This window comes from Eucalyptus grandis, chromosome 8 (genome assembly GCF_016545825.1).
Source record: "Eucalyptus grandis isolate ANBG69807.140 chromosome 8, ASM1654582v1, whole genome shotgun sequence".
Taxonomy (NCBI): domain Eukaryota; kingdom Viridiplantae; phylum Streptophyta; class Magnoliopsida; order Myrtales; family Myrtaceae; genus Eucalyptus; species Eucalyptus grandis.
Window position 1 is genome coordinate 54,260,972 of NC_052619.1, and position 27,349 is coordinate 54,288,320.

The 27,349-nt window shown below is 39.6% G+C and overlaps 1 protein-coding gene and 1 pseudogene across 6 annotated transcripts in view; one reads left to right on the top strand and one right to left on the bottom strand.

Moving 5' to 3' along the window:
* LOC104438252 (ISWI chromatin-remodeling complex ATPase CHR11-like) overlaps positions 1–12,483 on the top strand; it is a 133,762-nt gene extending 121,279 nt beyond the window's left edge. Inside the window, exons 1-5 of one of the 5 annotated variants that reach the window (XR_005545911.1) lie at positions 9,199–9,652; positions 10,617–10,741; positions 10,842–10,944; positions 11,448–11,561; positions 11,970–12,483. Coding sequence is in view for 1 of the 5 variants with exons in the window: in XM_039300841.1 (XP_039156775.1) it covers positions 11,970–11,998 (29 nt within the window). In the remaining 4 variants the exon portion in view is untranslated. Of the gene's footprint in view, positions 1–9,197; positions 9,653–10,616; positions 10,945–11,447; positions 11,562–11,969 lie in introns of those variants that run through there. The other 4 variants (XR_005545912.1, XR_005545909.1, XR_005545910.1 and 1 more) reach the window with 4 other exon arrangements.
* The window catches only part of LOC104415074, a 44,232-nt pseudogene continuing 17,529 nt past the window's right edge, over positions 647–27,349 (bottom strand). The window contains exons 3-11 of the transcript XR_005545907.1: positions 4,794–4,873; positions 4,615–4,680; positions 4,403–4,450; positions 4,224–4,291; positions 3,849–3,921; positions 3,597–3,758; positions 1,903–2,097; positions 1,251–1,337; positions 647–1,087 (exon numbers count right to left, since the gene is read on the bottom strand). The product of XR_005545907.1 is annotated as a lipase-like (transcript). The remainder of the gene's footprint in view (positions 1,088–1,250; positions 1,338–1,902; positions 2,098–3,596; positions 3,759–3,848; positions 3,922–4,223; positions 4,292–4,402; positions 4,451–4,614; positions 4,681–4,793; positions 4,874–27,349) is intronic.

Genomic DNA, 27,349 nt, shown 5'->3' on the forward strand with positions numbered 1-27,349 from the left:
ATGCGAGTAAGCTGTGTTTAACTAAATTAATGCATAGATTTGACAACTAGCTCACCAAGTAAAGGAAAATATACATAAGACGACGATATATTTTTCCCAACGCTTTGGTGCTGTACTCTGGCTTTTATCACGATATTCAAACTTTAACTTATCATAAGGTATCAAGGACTTTTTTGGTCTCTTGCACAATGTGCTTTGAATGGTCATAATTAGCAATATATCCTTTGAAATGATGAAGGAAATTTAGTTCTTCAGCTTTCCACTAGTGTTAGTTCCTGTATATCAAGGAAAAAAAGAGAAGTAAAAGCTCAGAACTCTCGTTCCATAGGCTGATCAGTGTTACATGTCAAAGCCAAGATGACATAAATTGTTTACTCCTAAAAGTTAAGATTTAGCAAAGGTTCCCGGCGGAAATGATGCAAGACAAGGTCATCATCTGCTTCCAAGATGGCTTGATTTAGCAGTCAATCTGCATAACTTCCTGCCAGGAAACAGTTGAAGTACTTGTGTCAAGAAGTCTTTAGTGAATGTGCCTATAGTAGAAGGTGAGGTCACACATGGACAAGTGGCCTCCCAAGGCACTCTTTGCTTCACCTTTACAAAACCAGTTAAGTCTGGGAAACAAAGCCATAGGCCCAAGATCAGATTGAGACGTAAACTTGTTAATGCATTCATTCGATGGAAGTCATGGAGTTGTATTTACAAGGATGACACATTCAACTTCATGCTATTTACATTCAGAGTGAATTTGAGTAGAGCTCTTATGCATCTTGTGATGGGTATGGACAACAGATCGATGGAATGCATTTCATGACCGTCATCACAGAGGTCCTTGATGATTTTTGAGAAATAAGGTGCCGACCCAGAAGCATTTTAACTGAAGTTGCTCTTGGCATCAGAGTCTGAAGGCAGCCTCAATGTAGAAGCAGAAGGATTCCTAGAAAGCATAAGATTTCCTTTGACATCTTCACCTCCATATTCCTTCAATCGTGCATCCTTGACAATTTTGCACGATCCCCATGTCTCAGCCATTAATCCCACGCCATAGTAGACTAAATGGTCCGAGAGGCTGTTACCAGTTACCGATCTGCAGAGACGCACTCTCATCAGTCGTCCACATATATCCCTGGTAACAAAGGACTGACATTCTCTAGAACAAGCTGGCCTGTCACATGACTATTGTGTCCAGCATGACAAATCCACAAACTAATTGCTTGAACAAGTAGCCACAGCCAAAACTACCTCATTACCTGCTACATGATGGGTCTTCCAGAGCAATCACAAACTTTCTCAACTTGATAAACCAGACTACCAAATCCTATATTATAGAGCCATACCTACAACAAAGGGAACATTCCAATTACATGTGAACATTGACGTCGAAAAGATTATGAGTAGCCACCAGAGAAGCAGGTGGAATCAAATCATTTTCGCATTATCTCACATCAATATGTTTATCCGTGACTGTCTTTGAGCTAGTCGCCAATGATCACAAGCACTAGTAGACAAACAATAATTAAATTGTGTATGATTGCACAAAGCTTCAGACTAGGTTAAGACTAGGTTATCAGCCATCAGGAAGGAGAGAGAGTATATAGCAAACATTATTACGCATCTTAAACTTTAAAATCAGTATGAAAAAACTCATGATGGCTCTTGCAGGAATGAGAATTACTCAAATATTTCTGAAAAGTCATGAGCACTACGGACTACCCTGCTTTGCTATGAAGATGAAAAAACAAAACAGTTAATTTTTATAAGCTGAAAAAGAGAGTACATACATCGTCAGAAGAAAAGAGACTTTGGTTAGATAGGTTGGAAGAAATCCAAAGCAAACGTTGAAGTCAGTCAGTGACAACTTCCCATAATTTAGATGATATCCCATTAAGATCAAAGCCTTACCTCTCTAGGGAAGTGATGGTAAGTCTTCTGTGGGAACCGAGAATAGTATGGAGGTAAATGAGGCACAATATCATGTCCATTAGTAATACGTATTGTATTTGGCACATGGTCACTGTAGCAAGATGCAAACACTGCATTGCCAATACGAGGTTGTCCAAATGTTAAAACCTGAACATTCTGTGCTTCATGATTGACCTGGAAATGACGTGTCCCCAGTTATATAAGTAGATCAGACGAATACTGGTCTGGAAAAAAACAGCTTCAGCACACAAAATTAGACAGCCAAATAACTTGAATGTTAATATGTCAATGGCACTGTCAGGATGGGCGAAAAAACAGTGGATCCAAAACCATATATCACATTTCACATACAATGGTGAACGAAGCCCTTTCTCTCCATGAGGTTTGAAGGTCTAGTGTTGCCCTGTCAAGTTCCCATCCACAATTTCCCCAACACCAAACCCGACACCCACAATAAAACCAACTCCACCCTCAGCTTCAAGAAAAGATGTTAACAATATGGAATAGTGGGATTGGGGTGAATTCACAATCGAGGCGCATTTACATGCTGCCACAAGAAGCAATTGGATGCTGGTGGCGTGAGCCACATTCTGCTAATAGCATAAACAAAAAATTCCAGGTTCATGGTGAAAATGCCCCTTGAACTCCAAAACTTACAGTCATAAATAGCAAAGGAGAAACTAAAGAAAAAAAGAAGGGCCACAACGCATGGGCATGCTGTCACAATCGAATATAGAACAATTTTCAGCAAGAAACCAGAAAGCAAAAGTAAAATTTTAAAATCATTTGTGTTAGGACAAAATGTTATGCTTGCTACTAGTACTTCAAGAAAAGGTATAGTCTAAAGTTTATGCAACCTATGATTCTATCATAAGCCACTTGAATGTTTGACTCTAAAAAAATCACCACTTGTCATGGAGAGAGAACAATGGGACATGACTTTGGGATGGGTACTATTTCTGGTACCAGCTCCGCAACAGGTGCCTAGAAAAGTACACTAGACCACTCTATTTGACAAAGCTGAGACAAAAGGTATGATTTGGACATCTTAGAATTGTCTCTAGCCCAGTGGTCTGACCAAAGAGGAGCTGCTTCATTTGACTAGGGAGAGACAGTCAGCAACAGTGCACGAAACACATATAATCTATTTAAAATGCATTAGCATTGTCAGATTGCATGACATAAAATTTGAGCTTCAAGTGCCTAAAAAAGTTATATGTCAAGGCTATAAACATATCAACAATCCCATAAAGTTTCCAGCAAGTGAAATTTGTAAGGAATAGTTGGATGTCTTTACCCACCACATTTAAGTAATCAACCAACTCGAAGCTACAAAGCTTAATGTATGACTCAATTCACATAACTAGATACTTCGATAATTGGTGGTTTGCATAAAGACTGTGTGCACCCCATTCTGCTTGTGTTATGTCTATGGATTGATCTAACAAAAACATAATAAAACAAGATGCTATGTATGACGAATTGTAAATACAAATATGAGAGCCATAGAATGTTCAAGATCCAGTTTAAGAGTCTAGAAACTTCAAGGTAGAGTTGGAAGAATTCCAGATAACTCCTAACAGACCAAAACTGAATAGTTGAAAGAACACAATAGAAAAGAAACAAATAAAATTCACAAGTCCCAGGCATAACAGTTTTTCAATTTATCTTACCACAAGATCGAGTCCGCAAAAAGATGCCATAGCCCCTCCCATAGAATGTCCTGTCACCATGACGTTGATGTCTCCATATAAATCCTTGGCTCTTGTAACAGCATCCAAAATACCAGGTCGAATTGTCGTATTGTGATAAGCAAAATAAAATCCATGATGAACCTAAGCAATAATCAATAGAGTAAGACTGTAACTCAATCCAAATCAGAAGCATCCACAGGTTGTGAGAGGCTTATCATCTCTAGAACTCACCATAGCACCAGGCATGCCAGGGTAATTTATGTCAAGCTGTTTCCAGTAGAGATCTTCAACCCAATTTTGTATGCTGTAGACATAAATAGAAGCAATCACTAACTAAAAAGCTCGAATTATAAAGAGACGTGACAGAATTTTTCACAGAACAAAATTAGTGAAATATGTGATCTCCTCGTGACTCCATCTGAAATTACAAGAAAGTAACTTCCGTGTCTTGGTGGAAATGATTCACCCTTTTTCTGTTCGTATGGATGGCAGTCCCATGTGCCTTGTGTAAGCATTCACTGAGGGTGCTCTTCTTAGCTTAAATTTTGATCAAATCCTTTGCATGTCAATTGTAAGGGGAGGAATTGCAAAAGTTAACATGCATACCTATGTTCTTGGGTACCTCTGAAAGCTATAACCATAGCATTAAGGTCCTTGGCCACCCCAACATATGCCTATATATATATAAAATAGTTTAGAAATAGAGACAAGCAATTAGATGCAATTCAAACATATAGGCATCACAAGCATCCAATTGATAGGCCACCGTAAAACGATTTATATACCTGTAAGCAGTGCTGAACGTCAACTATTAGTTCTATGACTTCAAATCCCTGCTTTCATATCAAAAAGGCATTAATAACCAGTTCAGAAGCTCATAAGACGAGGCAGCATATGCCCACAAAATCTCATCTTGAAAAATTGGGTATTCAGTACTAAAGATCCATTCTTAATGCAACCTTAGCAACGATGCTACATTAAAAAGTAGTCAAATTACCTTGGTCTTTCCATCACATCTAGGACATGTCCAACTAAAAAGTTCTGTCAAATCTGACATGTAAACCTGCAATAAAAAGCTTTGCATTAATTTACAATTGTATTGTATTGAAATGGTGAAACCTGATGTGTAATGAGAAGTTCTAGGCAAATGCGAAATTTTTTTTAAAGAACACTTACAGCTGATGCATACTCCACCAATATCGTGGCAAGAGTGTGATTGTAAATAGCTTTATGAGCCCTGGACCTCACTTTAAGCTCTGCATTTACCAGTAGATAAAATTTTGGATTGAAATGCGGTCACACTCATTCAATCACAAGCAATGAATCAAGTTTCTTATGACTCTAACAAGCTATTATGACAAATCAAGTGAGGGGAACACTTTAAGGAAACATCAACTCGAAACAACATTCAGTATATCTTCGCAGTCCTTCTTCGTGAATTGAAGAAGTATTTACAAAATCCAATGTGATCAAGGGGGAATACATAAACAACATAACGCTCCACTTTCCCACAAAGCTACTCCATGAAAACCTATCGGCTACAGTCCATAACCGAACACAAGCTGAATAGCCAATGTTCAATCACTCTTAAGATGGTCAACATATTTTTTTCTCCAAAGTAGAAACAGCAGAGTGAGATTTGCATCGAACAAATATAAGGAAATTCAATCAATCTGACGCTATTCCAGGCGTGGCATTGATCCAACTTGGTCATCTAAGGGCTTAACAGAACCAACCAAATACAACTCAACGCTCGTCCTTTATATGCTTTGAAAACACCCAATTGTACACCAGAGGGATCACATGGCTATAGTTTTGCCCCATTCAATCAGATACTCCAGCTCCACGACGCAGTCAACGATTTCCCAACCCTGAAATGCCTAATTCCTTAAATTCACAATACAAATCTCGCTGTCCGTGCTCAGAAACCGACGTACTCAATCCTAGCGCCTGTCTATCTGCGCCTTCTCACAATCAAAACTCCCCATCGCAGAATCAGAGCAGTTAACTGATGCGCGAACGCGAATTGCAATTACCTTTCGCCCCACTTGCGGCAACCAAGCACGTCAGAACAACCATCGCCCTCAACCACGACCCGCTCCGCTCCATATCCTGCAACAGAAAACGGATCCGACAGCGTCGTCAAGAAAAGAGAAAAAAAAAAAACACGTCAAAAAAAAAAAAAAAAAAAACTCCAATCTCCGCACCTTCATGTACGCAATCAATCACGCGCGATCAAAACGGCTCGGATGGCCCGGCGAGATAGAGAGAGAGAGAGATCGCGAGATTCTCGTCCGCGTCGCTCGAATTCGAAACTCGATTCTGGTCTGTCGCGGCGTCGTCCGTGGACTTTTATTATGGCGATTGAGAGCCGCAGCGACTTGTCGGGGGGCGAAGGGAAGCGGAGGACGACGACGAAGTTACGCATCTTTCCTGATTTGCCCTCGGGATCTTCTTCTGGTGGCGGGCATATTCGGTGTCCGCGTTCGGTGATTCGTCGGTCGCGCGAGGGCAAGGAAGGAAGTTCGTCTGAAATCGGGGGCGTGGAGAATGACCGCGCGGCCGATTTCTTCTGCTTTCGGACAAATTTGGGGTTTACCATCTTTCTTCTTTTGGAGCTTCCGTATGATTTCTCCACGTCAGCACTTTGACTCGCGGCTTGGTTCAAACTAGAATATTCCCAAAAAATACACTGAAATTAATGTTAATATTCGTGGAGGTATATGAAAACGCAAGTACTACTTCGGACGATTATTTTCGAATTTAAGCTAGAATCAATCTAATGACTCGAATCATTCAAATTTGAAAAGAATGTAATTAAACTTGAGCAATTAGCGAGCAGATCTTGATCATAAATCACGGAATCATTTCTCTTTTTTTGAAAGAGAGTTGAAGAGGGTGACTTGCCGTAAGTATTAATTTTTATGTTCTCGTTGTACTTACGTTGATTTTTTTCTCTATAATAATATGACTTCCATTGCTAATCGAAAGATGGATAATAAGAGTTTCCAAAGTCGAGACATAAAATCGACTAAAAGGAATGGAAGGTTTGAAAATCCATGGAGGCGGAAGGGAGCTTATTTCGTGGGTCTTTGCAACCCAATTCGCAACCTAGTTAGTTTCTCTGGTCTTAAAGATGACATTAACATTTGGCAGCTGGCCCAAGAGAGATCCACACGATCATTGATAACGACCGAACAATCCATGGAGCTTCCATCTGACCCTCCAAGCATTCCACCGCTGATAGATTGTCTGAGGAAAGTTCAATGCCTTGTGCTCCTGCAGCTCGCGTCTCTTTCGGTTTCCACGACAAGGGTGGCATCAGCATGGGTTTCCTCAATGAAGCCATCCGTGATGAGGCCATGGTTGTTCCTCCAAATTCCCGCGATCGAGCCGACCAAGGATGAGCGGCTTTAATTTGGGCCTGTTTGTTTGTACGAAACATTTTTTTCTGTTTTTGTTCCTGGAACAAAAAAGGAACATAAACGCATTTGGATGCTTCCTTTTTTCTTTTTTTCTCATAAACAAAAGGAAACGAAATAAGAAACAACAAAAAGTTGTTTCCACGTTAATTTTTGGCCGAGGCCGCGCGACCGGCCAAAAAGAAGAAAAAAGAAAAAAGGAAAAATAAAATAAAATTATTAAAAAATAAAATATTTATACAAATTTACCAAATGTGTTTCCGTTTATTCTTTTTGTTCAAAAATTTCTCCGGAATGTAAATACTTTTTTTAGTGAGGGAGTCCTTTATGGGCATTCTTTCTTTCAGTGAGGGAGTCCACTGCACTAGTAATAGGTTCTTTTTTTGTTCAGCCCTTTCTCGGATTCCACTTCGATTAAAGGTTATTCGTCTATGTAAATTGCTCCATCTATGTAAATCGTAAATCAATGTGGAAGGCCCGGGTCACACGCATCACCGATCCTAAAGCACACCACGGATTCGAAAGTACCTTTTAGCCCACAGTTAAACACCGACGTTGATGGAGGAAGAGAAACTGAGCAATTCAATCCGATGAAGCCTTGAAGGGAGGAAGAACAAGCCGTATGCGTTACTGTTCTTTCTTTTCCTTTTGAGAGAGAATACGCGCGGGAGAGAGAAGACGTGAATTATGATTTCAACCAACGTCTTCTCTCTCTCTCTCCTCCCTTTTATACCCCTTCTTTCCACGGGCCCTATTCCCATGGACCGGGCTTTCTGGGCCCAGCGTGGGCGGACGGGCCTTAAGCCCATCTAATAAAGCTTTCAGTTGGGTCACCAAGCTTGGAATCAAATCACCCACTTCGCATAAATGTCGGTCGGATGTTAGTTTATACTTTTTAACATAAATATACTTCTAGAATTTTGAGTTGAGTTGCTTTGTCTAAAATACATGATCTATTTATAACGTGAGTACATTTAAAATCAATCACTGCCTTAAAAATCATAGCATTATTGCCTCATAATCGATCAATTGTATATAAGAGTGGAATGAGCATCGGGAAATTAAGACTTTACATGTAAAAGAATATGATATGAGTTCGTATCCTTGGACAAAATATCACATATGTACATTTTTAGAATGTAAAGAATTTGATTTTTTTTTTTCGTGTTTAGCTTATATTGATAACATAAATAAGAATATCAACGTGTGGTGCGCACTATATTTTGTAGCTCTCGCAAATTTACATTGGTAGGGGAATATTATAAAAATGTAGCAAAATTAGTACACTAAACAAGTGGGAGTTAAGAAAAGAGCGAGATTGAAGAAAAATTACGGTGGAGAATAAATTGATCAATTCCATAGACATCAATCTTCAAGTCTTTTCCTTCATACGTAGTACAAATAAAATGAATTGTTTGTGTAACCTAGGTCAAACTTTATAAGCACAAAATTGATTCACACGTCACTATTTTTTGAGAAGGAACAGTAGCCCACCCCCCCCTATCGTGGTAACTCAATCATAAAGAGGTCACACGATCTTTGAGGTATATGTTCATAATTTCAAATCATATCTAGAGTAATTTTTGATTGGTTAGTATTTGAGGCATTTATAACTTTTTTTCCAAACCTTTTATATATATATATATATATATATATATATTTTTTTTTTTTTTTGTAACTCCGAAATACCCGACGCGCGCCGGGTTTCGACCTCCCCATTCCTCGGGATCGCCCGATAAGGACTAAGCTCTAAGTACGATGATGAGTTTCAATATATCGATACTATCTACGATGATCAGTTTATACACATATAAATAGGCTGACAGGTATTTTTCAAGCCGAACATTTATGATAAAATTAAGAATGAGTAATCGTATCACAATGATCATCCTTTTTCTTTCTTTTCGTGACCCGTCACGGCGGCGAGGCGAGGCCGAACCACCCCGCTGATCCTCGAGCCGCGGGTCCATCCCGCGCGCCGGCCAGCGCCAGCTTTGATTCCCGCGGCGGGAAACGAAATTACATTTCCCCCCGACTCTGACTGGCGGGAAATTTTCGCACCCAGTCGCAGTTAACGAAACCGAATAAAAAAAAAAAAGCCGGAACAAAAAAGCCGAACCTAATTAAAAATATAATAAAAGAGAAGAAGCTATTTAATACAAAATTACGAAAAAGCGCAAACCCTCCTCCCCCTTCTCGCTTCCTCCATTTTCGGACACCGACTCCGATCGAACGATCCGCTCCTCCGCCTCCGCCGCCCTTTTAATTCCGATCGTCGCTTCAGATTTCGATTCGGCCTCTCTCTCTCTAGAACGAGCAGCGACGACCTCGATCGATCCGCCGATCTCCGCCGGAGGGAGGCCTTCAGCACCGATCGCAATGGCGCGGCCCTCGAGGCAGCAGGCGTCCTCCGACGAGGCCCTGTCCGACGGGTCCGAGGAGGAGGAGCAGCCGCAGCTCGACGAGCCTGTCAACGAGGAGGACGAGGAGGAGCTCGAGGCCGTCGCCCGCTCCGCCAGCTCTGCCGACGAGGACGACGCCCCCCCTCCCGCCGCCGACGACGACGCCGACGAGAATGGCGAGGCCGAGGAGGAGGACGACGACGACGACGAGGTTCGGTTGCTCGGCTGCTCCTGTTTGTTCTTTTACTGGATTAGTTGAGAATTTCGGCGTCGGATCTCTCGTTTGCTTGCTAGGGTTTGCGGGGGTCCGGTGCGGTTGTGGGTCTCTCTGGTGTTTTGCGCTAGGAAGTGGATTTGTGCTTCGTATTTGAATGCGAGTTTTTCTAGAAGTTGTAGAATGAGCGTTGGATTTCGACCGAGGATGTTGAGTTAGGACACTCGAGACAAGTTTCTAGTGGTCTCTCGTGATTCTTTTACTGCATTCGTTTCTGCAGATTGGCGCTTGCTGTATTAATCCTCCGCTTTACTATTGAATTGCGCAGAATGAACACTGATAATACAAAAGTATATACGTATAGATACATGTACTGTAAGGTTAAATTAGCACAAGAGTTGAAGCATTTTCGAGGTGAACATGTTTCCTGCTCTTCGTTTGGGGTTTATTATTTTCTGGCATACTCTCGGTTGGATGAAGAAGAGCGGAAGTTGAGAGCGTCTCTCGCTTATAGTGAAGGCATGAAGGTGCATGCCAAAAACTATGCCTTTGAGAGGGATTTCTGTTTATTTTATTTTCTTTCTTTCTTTTTTTCCTGGTTGGTTGATTGATTTTGCACTCCACGGCTAGAGTACTTGAGCAGAGCTGCAACTTTTCATGTTTTTAATATTCGAAGCTGATGACTCGGGTTGTTCCCTTTTATTTTAACATTTCCTTGTGAAGTTGTGATTGAAAGCTTCATCAGTCACCTCTCACCATATACAAAGTGGGAAACGATGGTGAACAGAGCTTGTCTATCTTGCTCTGCTTCTGTCTTTACATGCACATGACTTCTTAAGTTGGCAAGTGCTTCCGTACGTCTGAAATGTTGTTAGATACTTGTAACTATGACTTAGTGAGTATCAGAAGTGTTGCTGCTGCTTATTTATTTTTGCATTCTTTTTCCTCATTCGCTGCACAGGAAGATAATGGTGAAACAGAAGTTAGCAAGATGAAAAGGCCAGGATTCGTGAAATGCAAAAGTTGAAGAAGCAGAAGATTCAGGAAATACTGGATCAGCAAAATGCCACTATTGACGCTGACTTGGTGTCTTTCCCTTCTAAAAATGACTATTTCTTGCATTATTTCGAGTTCATGTATTGATTATGCCAGTAACATTTTCTTGTTTTTGAAATAATTTTTCGAGAATAATAAGGGAAAAGGGTGGTTGAAGTATCTTCTGCAGCAAACTGAGATTTTGCTCATTTTGCCAGAGGAAACCTGTCTGCTTCACAGAAAATCAAAGGAAGGTATCATTACCAATGACAATTCTCTCTGTATTGTGTGCATTGCAGATACGATCTCTTGTACATATGTTCCTTTTGACAACCTGCTGAACAATTTCTACATAGGTCCTAACTTTCTTCATACTTCATAGTTGCTTAATTGGGACTGAACGCTTTGTTTGATCCTTGATGGGCCTTTTGCCATATATTAATATTTGCCTAATGCTGGGATTCTTTAGAGGAAAGGTGCCTATGTTCCAGTGGTCTAACCTGCTAGACTTCCAGTTACATTTGGTGTTAAGGTTCCATATTCAAAGGGAATTGGGATTTGGTAACATTTATGCAAATTAATGCTGTTCAATTGTAACCTTATATTGATTGTTCTCTTCCAGTGGACAAATAAACATCTACTCATGCTTAAAAGTGAAGAAAACATGTTTGTGAAGTTCAAGTCATCATTTCCCAGACCATTTCTGTGTTAAGCATTCATGTTTGTTCAGTGATGTTTTTCTTTGCTTAACATGTAGGGGTCATCATGAATCTAAAATAACTGAAGAGGAAGAGGATGAAGAATGTCTTAAAGGAGGAAGAAGATGGCTTGTCTGGTACAGGAAACATGCAGCTGGTGACACAACCCTCTTGTAATCTCTCTCTCTCTCTGGTTTGATTGAAAGAAGGATGGTCTTTCCTGCTCATATCTCTGCTGTACCCCTGCTTTGACTTGGAGAAGCTGTAATGTTTGCTGCAATTTCACAACGCTAAATAATGTGGGATTGTAAATGTTCCTGGTGTTGACATGATTCCTTATCACTAACAATTATAATACTCCAAGTACTTTGGTGTTGACTAAGTAGATATTTTTGACATCCCTTCCCGGCCCTTGTCTAGGCGGGAACCTCTTGCACTGGGGACACCCTTTATTGTATTGTTGTCTTTCTCCAGAGAGATTCTGTTTTGCTCTGATTTATGCAATTATCTTGGCAACAGGATATCACCAGCAAATATAAGTTAACTGCTTTCTTAAGTTCTATTTGTATGCTTTTTTGCAGGTATACAAGGGAAGATGAGGGATTACTAGCTTGCTGGATTGAATTGGCTCATAAGATTGTATGAGAATGGCATTAACGGAAGACTTGCAGATGAAATGGTAGGTCACGGGCTGCAGCATTTAGATGTGTGCATTCTGGAAGCTGGAAAGGCTAGAAGATGCAGAGCTTAGAGAAAATTTGCTAATAGAAATTCCAATGACATCTTGGAGATATTCATCTTGTAAGATCTTGAAATTGACATGTGCTGAGATAACCAATTATCGAGGCTCCCAGAAAGTCTTATATGTCTGCAATATTCATACCGAGTTGATGATGGCATTTCTGGTTTCTCCAACTTGAAAAGCTTGAGAGATTTGTCCTGGGAAAGCCAATATCTCTCCAGTTGACTAGGAACTTGAAAATATTATGGAAGATTCTGTACCCGGTGGATTGGTAGGTTAAACAGACTGGAGTCATTAAAGTTGTCCTCTTCAATAATGACCACCTTATCACTAGATATTCCATAACTTTCTCATCTCTAGAGAGTTGAACTCTGTCGTGAATGTCTGCAGTGCAGTGCTTCCTGAGGCTCCCCTCAAGTTTACCGTCCATATGTATTAGACATTTGCTATCGGTGCGTACACTAACATGGAAACACTCCAAAAACCTTGAAGAAACTGTTCCCGAAGAACTTTGGTTGCAATTTTGTATTGTGCATGAAATACAAACGAGAATCAAAGCCTTGAAAATCTCTTCTCTCTCTTCTTCTTCTCTTTTTCTTTTCTTCTTTTTCTTCTTCTTTTCTTTGGAGAATCTTAAAACTTTGGGCGAGGCCGAGCGTTAAACGAGGCTCGGGCTCCACTGACTGGCTCAAATGGCGAGGCTCGGGCTCGACTGAGTCGGCGTGGCCGCGCGCGGCGCTGGCCTCGCCGGATCTGGCGAGCCCGAAGAAACTAATGGCTCGGCCTTTCATTTACATCATCGTGATCGGTGGAAAAAGAAAAAAATAAAAAGAAAGGAAAAATAAAAAATAATAAAAAATGTTTAAAAAATTAAAAGAAACAAAAAAATAATAAAATTTAACGGTGTTTTTGTTCATTTTTTATTCCTGACCAAACGTTACAAACGCGTTAACTTTTGTTCAAAAATTGTTCCGGACAATTTTTTTATCTTCTAAATCCAGCAACTTTATCCTTGAAGAAACTGTAAGTTTCCAATGTTTCAAAGTGGAAGAAATTTAAGATGAATGAGCATCTTTTCATTTACATCATCGTAGTGATCGGAGAATCTGAAAATCTTCTCCAGAACTTTACATTTCTAATGTTTCAAAGTGGAAGAAATTAAGATGAATAATCACCTCCGGAATTTGGCAAACATTATCTGCTTAAAAGAAATTTGGCAAAAGGATGGACACCTGCTCTGTTGAGTATGTTTTTTTTTTTTTCGGATAAGAGGTGCTTCCCATTCTGTTGTACATTTGTGTAACAAAGAGGTTTATGCAAACATTCTTTTTAAGTTCACTTTGCATGTTGACTAGTGATAGTTCTGCAAGTACCCGTGTTCAGATTTTCTTTGTTTTAATTTGGTTTGGTTTAGATGTTTCAATGGCTTTGAATTGCTAATTAACTTTCCTATTGAGGTCAAGTCAAATTATATGAACTCCAAGTGCATTATTTTGTCAATTTACTATGTGAAGATTTTTATTTGAGGTACTTTATAAATTGCTACTTTGTCTTACTAAATTTGAAATAGAACTTTTAAGTAGTTGTTACAATGTGTATGAAAGCATCTCAGCACTTGTGGCATCACCTCTATGGCAATAACCAACACAAAATTGCGATTTGAAGAAGAATAATAATCTACATAGGTAAACACATGTTTTGTTTGGTTTTTGGGTAAAGCACATTTCTAAGTTCAGTGATCTACCCAAAAATCATTCAAAAAAATCTTCCTTTTTATTTCCTTGATATTCTATGGTAAAGGAACAAAGGTCTTTGATTGTTAAGACCGCATCTAAGAAAAGTCTCTCTTTTCCTTTAAAAAGAGTAGGAGCTAAGTGCGAGGAGGAGAGAAGTTCGAATCCAGGCAGCACGGGATCTTAAGTGTGACGTCGGGGTGGTGGGTCCTCCCCTAGCGTCACCCCGGGTTTACCTCGCCGGCTGCCGGCTGTACGGAGGTTCCCGGGTCATAAAAAAAAAAAAGAAAAAGTAGGAGTTAAGTAGTGAGATCCCACTAGTTTTCCCTTCTTCCTGAAGCTTTTGAGCTATATTGAAGGAAGCTCAATTTCAATTCGAACGGAAGGAATATGATTTTACAAAACTCTGCAAGAAAACTTTCGGACTTTTGTTTTACTAAAACAAAAGTTTAGTAGAGTAATAATCAAAGCTAAAGCCATCGAGAATAAATTTGATCTTCCATTAGGTTCGAATTAATGAATTTGATATTTCTCAAAAGTATTTTTTGACTCATAAAATCATCGCAATTAATAGCTTCAATCCTAAATTTTATTTTTATCAGATTCGGATGTAAATCTGAAAAGACTTCAGAGCTTATCAATTTCGGAATGGAAGTGTTTCACATCTAGCGGGATTTCATTTTTCCTCCGTGGCTGCCCCACCGTGTGCTTTCTCCATGTCGTCCTTATCAAATACCAATCGTTTAAACGACATCAGGACCCATTGAAATCTGAAGGTCTTGCTGGTGTTGTAGCATTCACATCAATCATGCACTCCCTGCCAACTTTGAGGAGGTCAGCTCGTCAATCACCGGGAATGACCATGGCCATGGGCATGGGGCTAGGGTTTTGGAGGCGTGTGGGCAGAGAGCAGTGACGACGAGGGAAGATTAAGGATGTGGAGCAAAGGAAGAAACGTGCAAAGATCAAGGAAGGATGTGGAAGGAGTTGTCGTGGAGTTTAAACGAAGTTCACTTAGAAAAGAAACTAAATAAAAGGAAAAGATAAAAAAATTCTAAACCTGGGCATGTTGAATATTTTGGTCTCTTCATCCAAATAAAGAGAAATCCATCACATGCTTAGTTCTCCCGAAAAGGAGTAAAACCAAAAGTGAAATGCTAAAATCAACGTGGACGAATGCGAAAGTCTCAAAGCGCGAAGCGGAACAGGATAACAGCTCGTTTGTTTTGCAAGAAAGATGGCGAAGTGAATTATCTCACCTCTTCAACCCTAAAAGTTGCTAAATTTCAGTTTTCTTTCAAAACTTTGACTCAACAAATTGCGAAGTTCAGATTTTTAAGTTCGCCACTGTCCAAGCAAGACACCACGTCTCAACGTCCATCATGGACCGAACTTTGATGAAATATATATTTTTATCATCATACAAGTTTTGGATTTGATGATATGAAAACGGTTTGGATAACAGAATAAAATTTCTATTTAATTGATTAGATAACAACATAGCAAATCATCAACTACAAAATAATAGTCGAAATAATACTAATACATTACAAAAGTTGAAAATACAATTTCATGAAATTTCCGGTATATTATTATTCATTGCCATTTTATTAGCAATGGTTTTCCTAAGCATATTTATTTGGTTTCCCTCATCAGTCAATGTATCGTTTGCAAGCTCATGCTACGTAGGTTCAGACAAGTACTGCGAAAGCATGAATATGGGTGCCATCAATGGCGTTTATACAGCCCTATCCTTTTATCAAAGACTAGTATTATACAATATTATAAACAAAATAAAATTGATAGTGTAAAGGAATATATGAGAATTCTACCTTGAAGTAATGTTAATGGTTAGAAACTAATCGGGGGAAGGTCGGTTTATTTTGATTCTCGAATTGAATCAATCCGGTTGCTCATCCCTAATTTCTTTATTGTTGCTCAATGAACCTTTAATGACCCTTACATAACAAAGAGAAAGATTCTCTTGCCTTCAAATTAAAATTCAAGATTGTGTAATAATCTAATTATTTTGATTTTGCAAGAATTTTGAATCCATGAAGAAACAAGGTTAAATTTCTAGGCACGTTTTTTATTCATCTATTACGTAAGAACTTTTTCTTCAACTGGCCATGTGTGTGCCTTTTCTAGAAGGAAAGAGTCCCATTGTTTTTAAGTAAGCATTTAAGAACTTTGGTTGTTTTTTAAAATTTGGGACCCATTCGATTGTCTTTCATCCTAAAGAGGAAGTTATCAAAAAAAAAATGAAAAAAAAAACACAAGCAAAATAAGAAAAAGAAAATTAGCAATAATTTGTGAAGTTGTGGTTATGAGTGAATTAAGTTAGCAAGAAAGCGCAAGGTTTTTTTATATGGTTTGATTTCAGCTTAGATTTTTATTTCAGAAACTGAGAACTTAAAAATTTCAGCCTTTGAATTTTTCAATTTCTCTATTTCTAGAATATAAATCTGTTTCAGAAATAGAGAAATCAAATTGTATCATCAAACGGATTTTTTTCTAAACCTATTTCGAAAAACAAAGAAATAGAGAAATATAAATTTTGTCATTCACGCCTTTAGTTAATTCGCTCGATTTTTTAGGAACGGAGAGAGGTCTTCAGCCCTGTTTATCATTAAAACCAACACCAAAAAAGAAAAAAAGATCAAAGAAATTTGCGTATTTTGGCAGCAGCAAAAAGGCAGAAAGCAATTGATAGGGGAGAGAGAGGAGCAGAGGAAAAGGACAGGGTTCGTGATCATGATGCGACAGGGTTCGTGATCATGATGCGCGTACTGACAAGAGGAGCAGAGGAAAAGGACAGGGTTCGTGAATATGATGTGCGTGCTGTCAGTGGTCACATGGGGGGAGTGATGATATCGTGTGCAGTGAAGCAGGAGCCAAATTAATAAAGAAAAAGATGCCAAATCAATGTGGGGTCACGCGTACCGATAAATGATTCATCCCTGCATCAGTTGGGTTGACATGCGCCGGTGTACGGGCGGGCAAAGACCTACTTGAAGAATATTTTCTCGGAAGTGGAGAGCTGTAAATGCAGTAAACCCTAAAGGATGGATTTTCAGCCCACGCGTCCCGATTAAAATTGTCATATTCTTCCCAGAATTCTATTGTGTTTTCCAGGTTTGAAGAGCACGAAAAATGGACGGGGCATTTTTCCCAAAATACCCCCGATATCGCCGGTCTATAATATCATGAGTGTGCAAAAGAACCAGACTCGCCCAGATTGTCTACAATCGGATTGAAACTGTCCGGAACCAATGAATTTTTAAGGAAATCGGTTTGGTTCCTAGTTCCATGGACGAATCCGCCCACTCAAATTGAATCGATTATATTATAATAATATATTAATTTTTATTTAAAAAATTCGAAGTTAACAAATCTAAAATTTATGACTTCAATTACCATTTTATCTAAATTCACTACTCTCATACTCCATCTCGTCTCTCTCAGTTCAAAATCTCCTCGAGCTCCCTCTTTCTCTTCGATTCATCTCCGGATCTACTCCTCTTCCTTTGAATCTTAGTTTGAACTCGGCAAAATAATGAGTTAATTCTCTTTTCCTCCCTTGAACTTGAACTCTTTTTCCATGTTGTCGCCACCTCCGCATTCATTGTCACTATCGTCCTCTCGTTATTGAGCTCGTCCCGCTTCTACCTCTCATCTTCCTCCTCATCCTCCTTAGGCTTTTCCCCATCATCCTCATCTTTGGGTACGGACAAACTCTAGGTCTAAGAACGACTTACCATTCTCGTTGTCCTCCTCATTGTCGGTCTTGAGGGAGGAGTGGGAGACAACGGAGGCGGTGGCCAAGATGGTGGTGGTGGCCGGGACGAAAGCGGAGCAAGGGTTGTGACCGGTTGAAGATGAAAAAAGGAAGGTATGGAGGTTGGAATGGTTCTATGGATCCACCGGGAACTGGACCGGACCGGCGGTTCGGTTCCCAAGTGGATTCATGCAACTAGTGGGTAATTTCTAGTTTTAATTTTTCGAAACCGATTCTTATCGGGCGATTCCTAGTTCTAGGTCAGAAACCGCCCGTCCGGACTATGTACACCCCTATATAATATGGTACTCGGCAACCACACTAAACTTTTCCCCCGAGTGGGACACCCCCCTGTCGTAGAAGTGACGCTACAACTATGTACGAACAAAGCCACAAGTGCGTCCTGTGCGTCCTGTGCCCTATCATTCCTATGAATTTGCAGGCAAGGACAAGGGCAAGGGCATTTATTGCAACAAAGTGTTGTTAGATCATTCAATTGAAGAAGGAGGATGCATTTGACTAGGGGTGAGCGCGGTCTAGGGTTGACCACTGGGACCGGCCCAACCTGCCAGTCTGGTCCGGTTCCCAAGGGGACCGGGTTGGTCCTGGTCACGAAATCCCGGGACCAACACTTTGTGCGGAGTTGGTCCTCGGTCCAAGAGTTTTGGGTCGGTCCAACCACTGGACCAAACCACCGTATATTATATTATATTATATTATATTATATTATATTATATTATTTATAATTCTTATATATCCAAACCTAAGTAAAATGTCTGTTATATTATATTATATCGAGATGTTCTATCAATAGCACTAATAGTAATTTCAATTTAAAACTTTTGTTGAGTATTAATTATGTGTCGTTTGTTTTGTTTTTAGGTGTTTAGAAGTTCAAGTGAATTAACAAGATGTGAAATTATATATTCATGGTTTATATTAAGTATTTTGAACTTTTTATGGTTTAATTGTATTTTACTAATAAATTTTAGCTGCACTTTGCTTTTCAATTTGTGAAAAATGATAGAAGTTTTTGAAGAGTAGGGTAGTACTGCAGTTGCTATGTTGATTTGCTAGTCAAGTGGTGTGAAATTCATTTTTTAGTTGAGTGGACTCTACATGATCAAATGCTAGTCAAGTGGTGTGAAGCTCATTTTTTGGTTGAGTGGATTCTACATGATCAAATGCAGGAAAACACTTTTGCATATGGTGTTATGAATATTAAAAATATATGATTATAAGAACTTTCCATCTTGTCCCATATCTCGATGAGCGGTTAGTAGGTACAAAATTTCTATTATTGTGTCATCTTAAATTTGCTAAATATGTATTGGTATTTATAGTTTAGTTGCACAATGCCGCATTGTCGATGGATGTGTAATTTGAATTTGTAGGTTTGCTTTTTTAGGGAGTATAAAAAATAAGACGAAAAAAATTATCGATCGGTCCCGGGTTGACCCTGGAACCGGACCGAACCCATTGGGTCGGTCCGGTCCTTGGTCCTAGGCTCAATAGGGTCGGTCCTCGGTCCTAAAAATTGAGGACCGACACTGTACGGGTTGGTCCTAGGGTTAGGGGGTGGCCCGGACCAACCCGGACCATGCTCACCCCTACATTTGACACCGAGTGGTCCGTTCAGGGTGAAAGCAAACTCTACAAAGGCAATATAATTAAAATACAAATGACCCCCGGATATCTCCAAGTGATTTAAATTTTACAATGCGCTGTACCGATTTTGATGCTATACAGTTCAGTCAAGAGAGATCAATGGAGAGGAGACAATGCTTGATTTATTCATCATTGGATTGATCGTTATCCAGACCATGAAAATCTTAAGATATTATACATTTCAATTAGTTCATTTAGTCAACATTTGTATCCTATCGAGATCTGAAGGTCTTGCTGGTGTTGGCATATTCACATTGCTCATGCACTGACGTGCAACTTTGAGGAGGTTAGCTCATCAATTTGAGGGGCATGGAGTTGGGTTAGGGTTTTGGAAGATAAGGGATTTGGAGATGAGGAAGAAATGTGCAGTTTTAAGCTAATCATTGATCAAGCAAATCGTCATATTGAATTTTCAACATCCGTCTTAGAGCAAACTTTGATGGAATGTATTTTTTTGGTTACCATAGAAGTTTCGGATTTTCACAATATGAAAAACAATTTGGATAATTGGCATTGCAATGAATATAAAGGTTATGAATTTTTAGGGAATCACCGCTCGCTATCATTCACCACTTGTTGCCATCGAATTTGCCGCCCACCTTTGGCATCATAAACCCTCAACTTCATGCTTCAATCCATCGGCGAGCGAGCGGCTAACATCTCGCTTCTCGAGTCTATCTTCTATGCCTTCATCTCCTTTTTCTTTCCATGCAGAGCTCATAACCTATGTCCATAGAATTCGCAACCGACAAAGTTCGCTAGTCTCGCATGGCCACGGATTTGGGGCTGCATGGCCGCGGGTGTTGGGGCTCTACTTAGTGAGTTTACTCGATCTTCTAAGCAACGGAGAGAGCCCTCAGCCCTCAGCCTGATTATCATTAAAATCAATATCCAAAAAGAAAAAGATAAATAAATTCCTATATTATGAGGGCATTTGGGTATTTTGGCAGTACACGAAAAGACAAATGCACTTGATACTGTGTGCAGTGAAACAGATGAAAAAGAGGGTTGTGATTATGGATGGATGGAGTGGTTGCTGTCAGCTGTCAGTGGTCACTTTCAACTTTTTGTTGACTTGACTCTAAATGAATTATATGGGACAAAAATCGATTCTCAATCCAAAATTTCTATACCATATGATTCGGTGATTTTCCGCGAAATGTAAATAATTTACTTTGGCCGGCTGCAATGATGCTTCAAGGAAGTACCCTCACTGACCAATTTTACTGCAAAACTGACCCACAATTTTATGTATATTCATCCAAACCTTTGGCTTCCGAGTTCATTGACCTCCTCAAAAGTCATTAAAAAAAATCTTCCCCTTTAATATTTCTGTAGCAAAGAAACAAAGGTCTTGATAGTTTAGATCTGTCTCTCTACGAAAAATCTTTCTTTTCCTTTTAAAAGGAGCGGAGTTTAGGCAATGGATCCCACCTATGCTCTCTTCTCCCCTCAGCTTTTGAGCCAACGGAGGAAACTCAATTTCAATTTGGATGGAAGGAGTCCGATTTTAAAGAATCTGCAACGAGACTTTTGGAGTTTCATTTTTACTAAAACCAAAGTTTAGTGGAGTATAATCAAAGCTAAAGTTGTTGGAAAACTAATTTAATACTTTCAATAGTCTTTTTTAGCTCATTGAGTCATTGTGATTAATAACTTTAATCTTTATATTTTTTGTCACATTAGGATTTATGCTTGAAAAGACTTAAGAACTTATGAACTTTGGAATTGAATAATTTTACACCTCTAAATATAACGAGATTTTGTTTTTTTATCGTGAAACATGGAATGTTTAGGGCATGTTTGATAACGATTCTATTCTCGGGAGCTAATTCTGACTAGAAATTATTATTTTTTATTCTATTCCCGAGAAGTGATTCTGAGTAAAAAAACGGATTTGATAAATGTCCAAATTTTTTTATTCTAGAATAGAATTGCGTTTGATACATTGCTAATTGATTACATTCCAAATTATTTTTTTTTTTTTTTTTCTTTTCTTTTTTCCCTTTTCTCCTATTCTTCTTCTTCTTCTTCATTTGGCCGGTCCCAGGACCGTGGCCGGCTAGACGAGGGCCGGTGACGCTCATCGGAGCGTCGCCGTCCCTTGTCGGCCGAGCCTCATCGGCAACTGGGCGAGATAGGGCTAGGCGAGCCTCGCCGGTGGCCAAGTGAGGCTAGGCAAGCCTCGCCGGTGGCTGAGCGAGCCTCGCCGGGCTAGGTGAGGCCCGCCTAGCCACCGGCGAGCTCGCCCGGTGCCGGGCGAGGCTCGCCCGGCGCTTGGCCATCGGGCGAGCTCGGCTACCGGTGAGGCTCGCCGGGGCGGCAACGAGCGGCGGCGGTGGTGGCGAACGGCGGCAGGCGGTGGTGGACGACAATCGCGGGATGTCGGAAGGAAATAAGGAGACTTTTACTATTTTGATTTTTTTTTTATTCTCGAACGGAGAATCATATTTTTCTTTTTTTATTCTCAATTCTCTTCCCAATCTATTCCTGGGAATAAAAATTTTACCAAACGTGAAATGAAAATCAATCAATAAAAAGTTAGAACCGTCTAATTTAATTAAATGGAAATGAAAATAGAATGTGCCCCATACATATAGTTTTGCGTTGCATCAAAATACAATCACTAAATTAAGAACTGCATGAGACCAGTCGATATGATTTTGATCGGGAGGCCAAAAATGTAAAGCCTAATCTCCCTGTGCCTCGTCTTAACGGGGTATTGGCATAAGCTACCACTTTCGGAAAGAGAGAAAAGAAAAAGACAAAACAGCGTGCGGGGCGATGCAAGAAGACTAACACCAATGGTTGACCCAAGTCAAAGTCTACGAAGACTTGGACGACCAACAGTCCATGATGGACCAGCTTGCTCAAGAAGGAATCCCACCGGTGATTGACCCAAGCCTACGAAGACTTGGACTACCGAAGGCACACGCCAAAGCATTGGCGGGACTCCTTTTCCACGTTAGGATGACCCCATCTTCTTTTTTCTTCTTTTTGTTGCATTGCTTTATTTCTTTTCATTATTCACTTTGCTTTTTAGTTTTTAACAATAATTTCCCTCGGATTCTTCGAGGTAGTTTTGCCCTAAATGACTACTGAGATCCTCGGTGGTTTAATTGCTATGAGAATTTTGTCAAATAACATGTATTCAACTTTCACATAACAAATGACATTTTAATTACAACTGCTAGCAATATATGTGGGTTTTTTTTTTAATGTTTTCAAAAAATATGTGCACTTTTACTCAATAAGCACGAGCTCTCCATCATTTGAAGTTTAACTAATAAATCTAGGTTATTTACAAGTACTTTAAATAAGTATACTAAATTCGATACACTAAGTGAATAAATTGATTTGTGGAAAAAGATACTACTCTTAACCAAAAAAAAATAAAAATAAATAGATACTACTCAAATTGGAATTCGATACTTCCCAAGAGTGTTTTTTGACTCATCAAGTCATTGTGATTAATAACTTCAATCTTAAATGTCATTTTTGGTCACACTCGGATTTATGCCTGAAAAGACTTAAGAATTTACGAATTTTAGAATGGAACATCTTTACACCTCTAGATCTAGCAAAATTTTATTTTCTATTGTGAAACATAAAATTTTTAATTACCACAAAATTAATTTAGAAAATTAAAAAAAAATACTTGCAAACAAACACCATTTGTTCAAAAATACTTTGAACTTTCAATAAACCAATCATATCATCAATCAATATAAAAGTTGATACTCTCTAATTTAATTAAATGGAAAGTATGAAAGTGCCACATACATGTCGTTTTTGGTTTGCATCGAAATACAATCATTAGATTATCAATTGCATGAGATTGGTCAATGTGATCTTGACATGGAAATCTAAAACCTAAGCTCCCTGTGCCTCGTTTTAACTTGGCATTAACATTAGCTACCTTTCTAAAAAAAAAAAAAGAGGAAAAAAAAAAGACGGAATAGCGTACGATTGGTGCAAGAAAACTGAAACATCACGGGATCAGAGGGGCAAAGTCAAAGTCTACGAACACTTGGACTACCAACGGTACATGATGAACCAACTTTGCTCTAAGAAGGAATCACACCCATGATTCATTCATTTGGTAACTTTGTCCCTCACAGTCATACTTCCATAAACGTAGGGACTTTATCAAAAAGAAGGAAAAACATGTCACTAGATCACTTTGTAAAATCCAACGACTCATCGTTCTCCCATGCACCCGTAACATTTACATGGTAACAAATCGATCTCCAATTCTCATATTCATGGCACCGTTTCCTCTGGTCATATACCGTCATAGGAAAATTGAAAAAAAAAAAGAACTTTTAGGGTGTCTTTATCTCGCTGAGAATTTTTTTGTCGCGGGAAAATGCTTTTAGGAAATTCAATTTCAAATAAAGGGAATCTCAAGAATTTGATTACAGTGAAAATATGTTTAAAAAAAACTGATTTTATTGTAATTGGTAATAAGCGAATCCACTAAATACAGCTTGTATCGTTAAAAGTAACATGGAATGACTAATAAATTGGAATGGATATTGTCTTCGTTTATTCTATAATCCATCAAAATAACAATGATTACAAAGAAATTAAGATAGAAATTATGAAACCATCTTTGTAAATTATAGATATGATTGTGCTTTGGGAATGTAGAAAAATTGAGCATTAATAAAGTATATTTACTTTGAAGGGTAGCAAGAAAATAAGGGTAACAATTCTTTCTAGCCAAGTCGTTTTTCTCTAAACTTATTGTTTTTAGGATTAATATCACGAAAAATCTCAAACCGATACACTCATGCTAAATTTATTCTAAACTAAATTTTTTACCACAAAAAACCCAAATTGGTATGTTTGTGACAAATTTAATTTCTATTCGTTTCTGTTAAATTGGATTGATACTATTAAAAAAAAAATTAATACACATGTGACAAATAGAAAGTAAAATCCCAAACTAATACACCCATCAATTCTCAAAATTTGATGTCTACTTTTCTTCACTTTAACTTTGAATGAATCCGCCATTTATTTGAGGGGCAAAAGTAGATTGTAATCCCAAAATTTTTGCACCACATGGTCCAATGATTTCTGCATTAAGAAACGTGAATAATTGTCAACTTTGGGAGGTTGAGGATGCTTCAAGGAATCAACCTTATTGACCAAATTTTGCAAGAGAATTGGCCCACGACTCTCTTTGCATATTTATCCAATTCCGTGGCTTCTAAGTTCAATGACCCACCCAAAAGTCATTTAAAAAGATCTTCCCTTTTTAGTTCCTTAATATTTATGTGGTGAAGGAACAAAGGTCTTTGATAGTAAAAGCCCGCATCTAATACAAGAAGTCTCTTTTTTTCTTTTCAAAACAGTATGAGTTAGGCAATGGATCCCACCCATTTTCTCTTCTTCCCTAAGCTTTCGAGCTGATGGAGGAAGCACAATTTTGATTCAAACAGAAAGTGTCTGATTTAAAAAAATCTACAACTAGATATTTGGACTTTTTTTTTTTGGTAAAGGTAAAGAATAATATAGCTTTGGACAAAATTACAAAAGACGGCGCCAAAGGCTTACACTCTAAGGAATACCGAAGAGTGGAAGGAAGCCGTGACAAAAGCCAAAGGCAAGCAGACCAAAAGGAGAAGAACCACAGTTACAACACAAAAACAACTACAACCACCAGACCTCCGCCAAACATTCGAAAAACGAAGAAACGGAGAGATGATGAAGCTTGTAGTAGAGCGAGAGAAGAAGCAGGGAGACTAATGCCCGAGACGATCCGTAAAGATGGAGGGATCAAGATCCCAGCTTCTTTTGAGATGTCTATTTCTCGGAGTGTCCGGAACACTTGTGAACATAATCGCTTTATCTTTGACTATCTTCATAAGGCGGTTCTTAAAAGCAGGGACAAACAGTGCTTCCCCTCATAAGATAATATCATTCATTTTCTTCCAAATCAAATAACAAAGGGCACCGAAAGAAAACCGCACAATCCGATGGTAGAAATCCTTACCGGAGAGCAACTCGATCGCCCGAGCAAGGTTGTCCATCCATGGCCTCGATTTCCAAGGTAAATTGCATCCCGTCGCCCAAAAATAAGCAAGCGTGACCGAGATACGACAGTTGAAGAACAAGTGGTTGATAGAGTCCGGAATAACATTACAGTATGCACAAGTACCTGAGACGATTCTGCCAAAACGGATTAGGACTTCCTGGGTGGGTAACTTGTTCTTGGTAATCAACCACAAGTTAAATTGATTTGTAGGGACAATATCAGAGTTCCAAATAAAGGAGTCCCAAGAAACTCTTTCCTTCTTTGTTCTAATGAAATCCTATGCAGAGGCAACAGAAAAGGATCCGGATGGGTGATGATTCCAGGTGAAACAATCCGGTGCATCAGTCTGATCTAGGATAGAGAAGCCGCAGCTCTCAAATGAACTCTTAAATGAATGACCGAGGGGGGAGAATAAATCTACAACAACAGCATGTTTAGGGAGACCCGGCAATTCAATGATGGATCTCGGAAATAAAAGATCGAGGGGGCCATCAGCGAGCCATTGATCATGCCATAAAGAAACCGAAAATCCATTACCAATTAGGGGTGTGCAAAATACCCGGGAACCGCCCGAACCGCCCGGAACCGGACCGAAACCGCCCGGAATCGGCGGTTCTTGAGCGAACCGGTCCGGTTCCCAGTTCCAATTTTTTGGAACCGGTGGGTACCGGTCCGGTTCTCGGTTCCGCGGGTGGATCCGTCCGCCCACCCACCTGGACCAGACCGGTAAATTTCTAATATAAAAAATAAATTACTAAAACAAACCTAGATAGCGTTAGCACTTAGTAGCTGTGTCTCTTCGGTTTACTGGTTGAAGTGTTCTTTCGGTCCTTAGCTTCCACAAACCAACCGCCCTCAATGGTCCTCTTCTCCGTCCAGCAGCCACCTTGAACCGACCGCCAAACGTCGCGAAGCAACTCGCCCCTCCGGCTCGCGACGTTTTGCTGAGGCTCGCGGTCTTGATCTCTTTGCTGCCGCTGCCGCTCGCGCTCGCGCTCACTTTGCTGCCGGTAGTCGGAGGCCAGGGAGAGGTGCAACTAGAAGACCATCCCTCTCGAGGAATACGCCACAACCCATGAGTCTCCCGAGCCCTCCTGTTTGTTTTTTTTTTCTCGTTCCTCGGTTTCTCGTTGCGTTGAGAGCGTGAATTTGGTCGTGCTTCGCTGTTGCGCGTGCCAGGAGATGTTGCCGATTCCCTTGTTTGTAGTTGGACGCGATTGTCGAAAGCGAATGCACCACCAAAACCGAATTCGATGAGTCAGATAGAGTGTTTGAAATACGTGCTGCATCCATCCTTGTGATTGAGTGAGCAAGTTGCTACGATGATGCAAGTGATGCGAGTATAATAGGCATTTGAGGAAGTAATTTGACTCGCGATGTCGTTAGGTACGTCTTGGACTAGAATGCTTTTTCAGTAGATCTACAAGTAGTGGTTTTTAGTCAGGATGAGGCCTAGGAGCTTGTTGGTAATATAGAGGCTTGACAATGACTTGGCATCGATGGTGTGGTTTCATCCCAATGTCCCCACATTTTCTTTCGTCAACTGGAGGTTATGTTCAATAGGTTATAAACACTTTGATAGGATGAGCAAATATGTAATGTGATATCTAATTATGGTTGTGTAATGAGAGTCATGAATTGAGGGCTCAAATATTTTCCCCTTGTCCCTTCTCGAAGGAAGTTCGGCAGCATGTATCCCAGAATAGGTGTGGATGGTGAACTAGCTAGAATGCTGCGATATATTAGTAAGCTTGATCTATACCACGATAGAGAATTCATTTTTGTTGCTGGCAGGAAATGTTCGTTGTTAGTTGCTGCTAGTGTTCTTTGTGGATTTTAGGGCGACTACTTTTTGTTAGAAGAAAGAAGGTGCTGAATGTAATAAAATAAGATTCAATAGATGAAAATAGAAGATAAATGAAGGGTAAACTTGAAATATGCAGATGGCAATATGGGGAAATCAAGTGTGTTAATGTGTGTCTGATTTGCCTTTC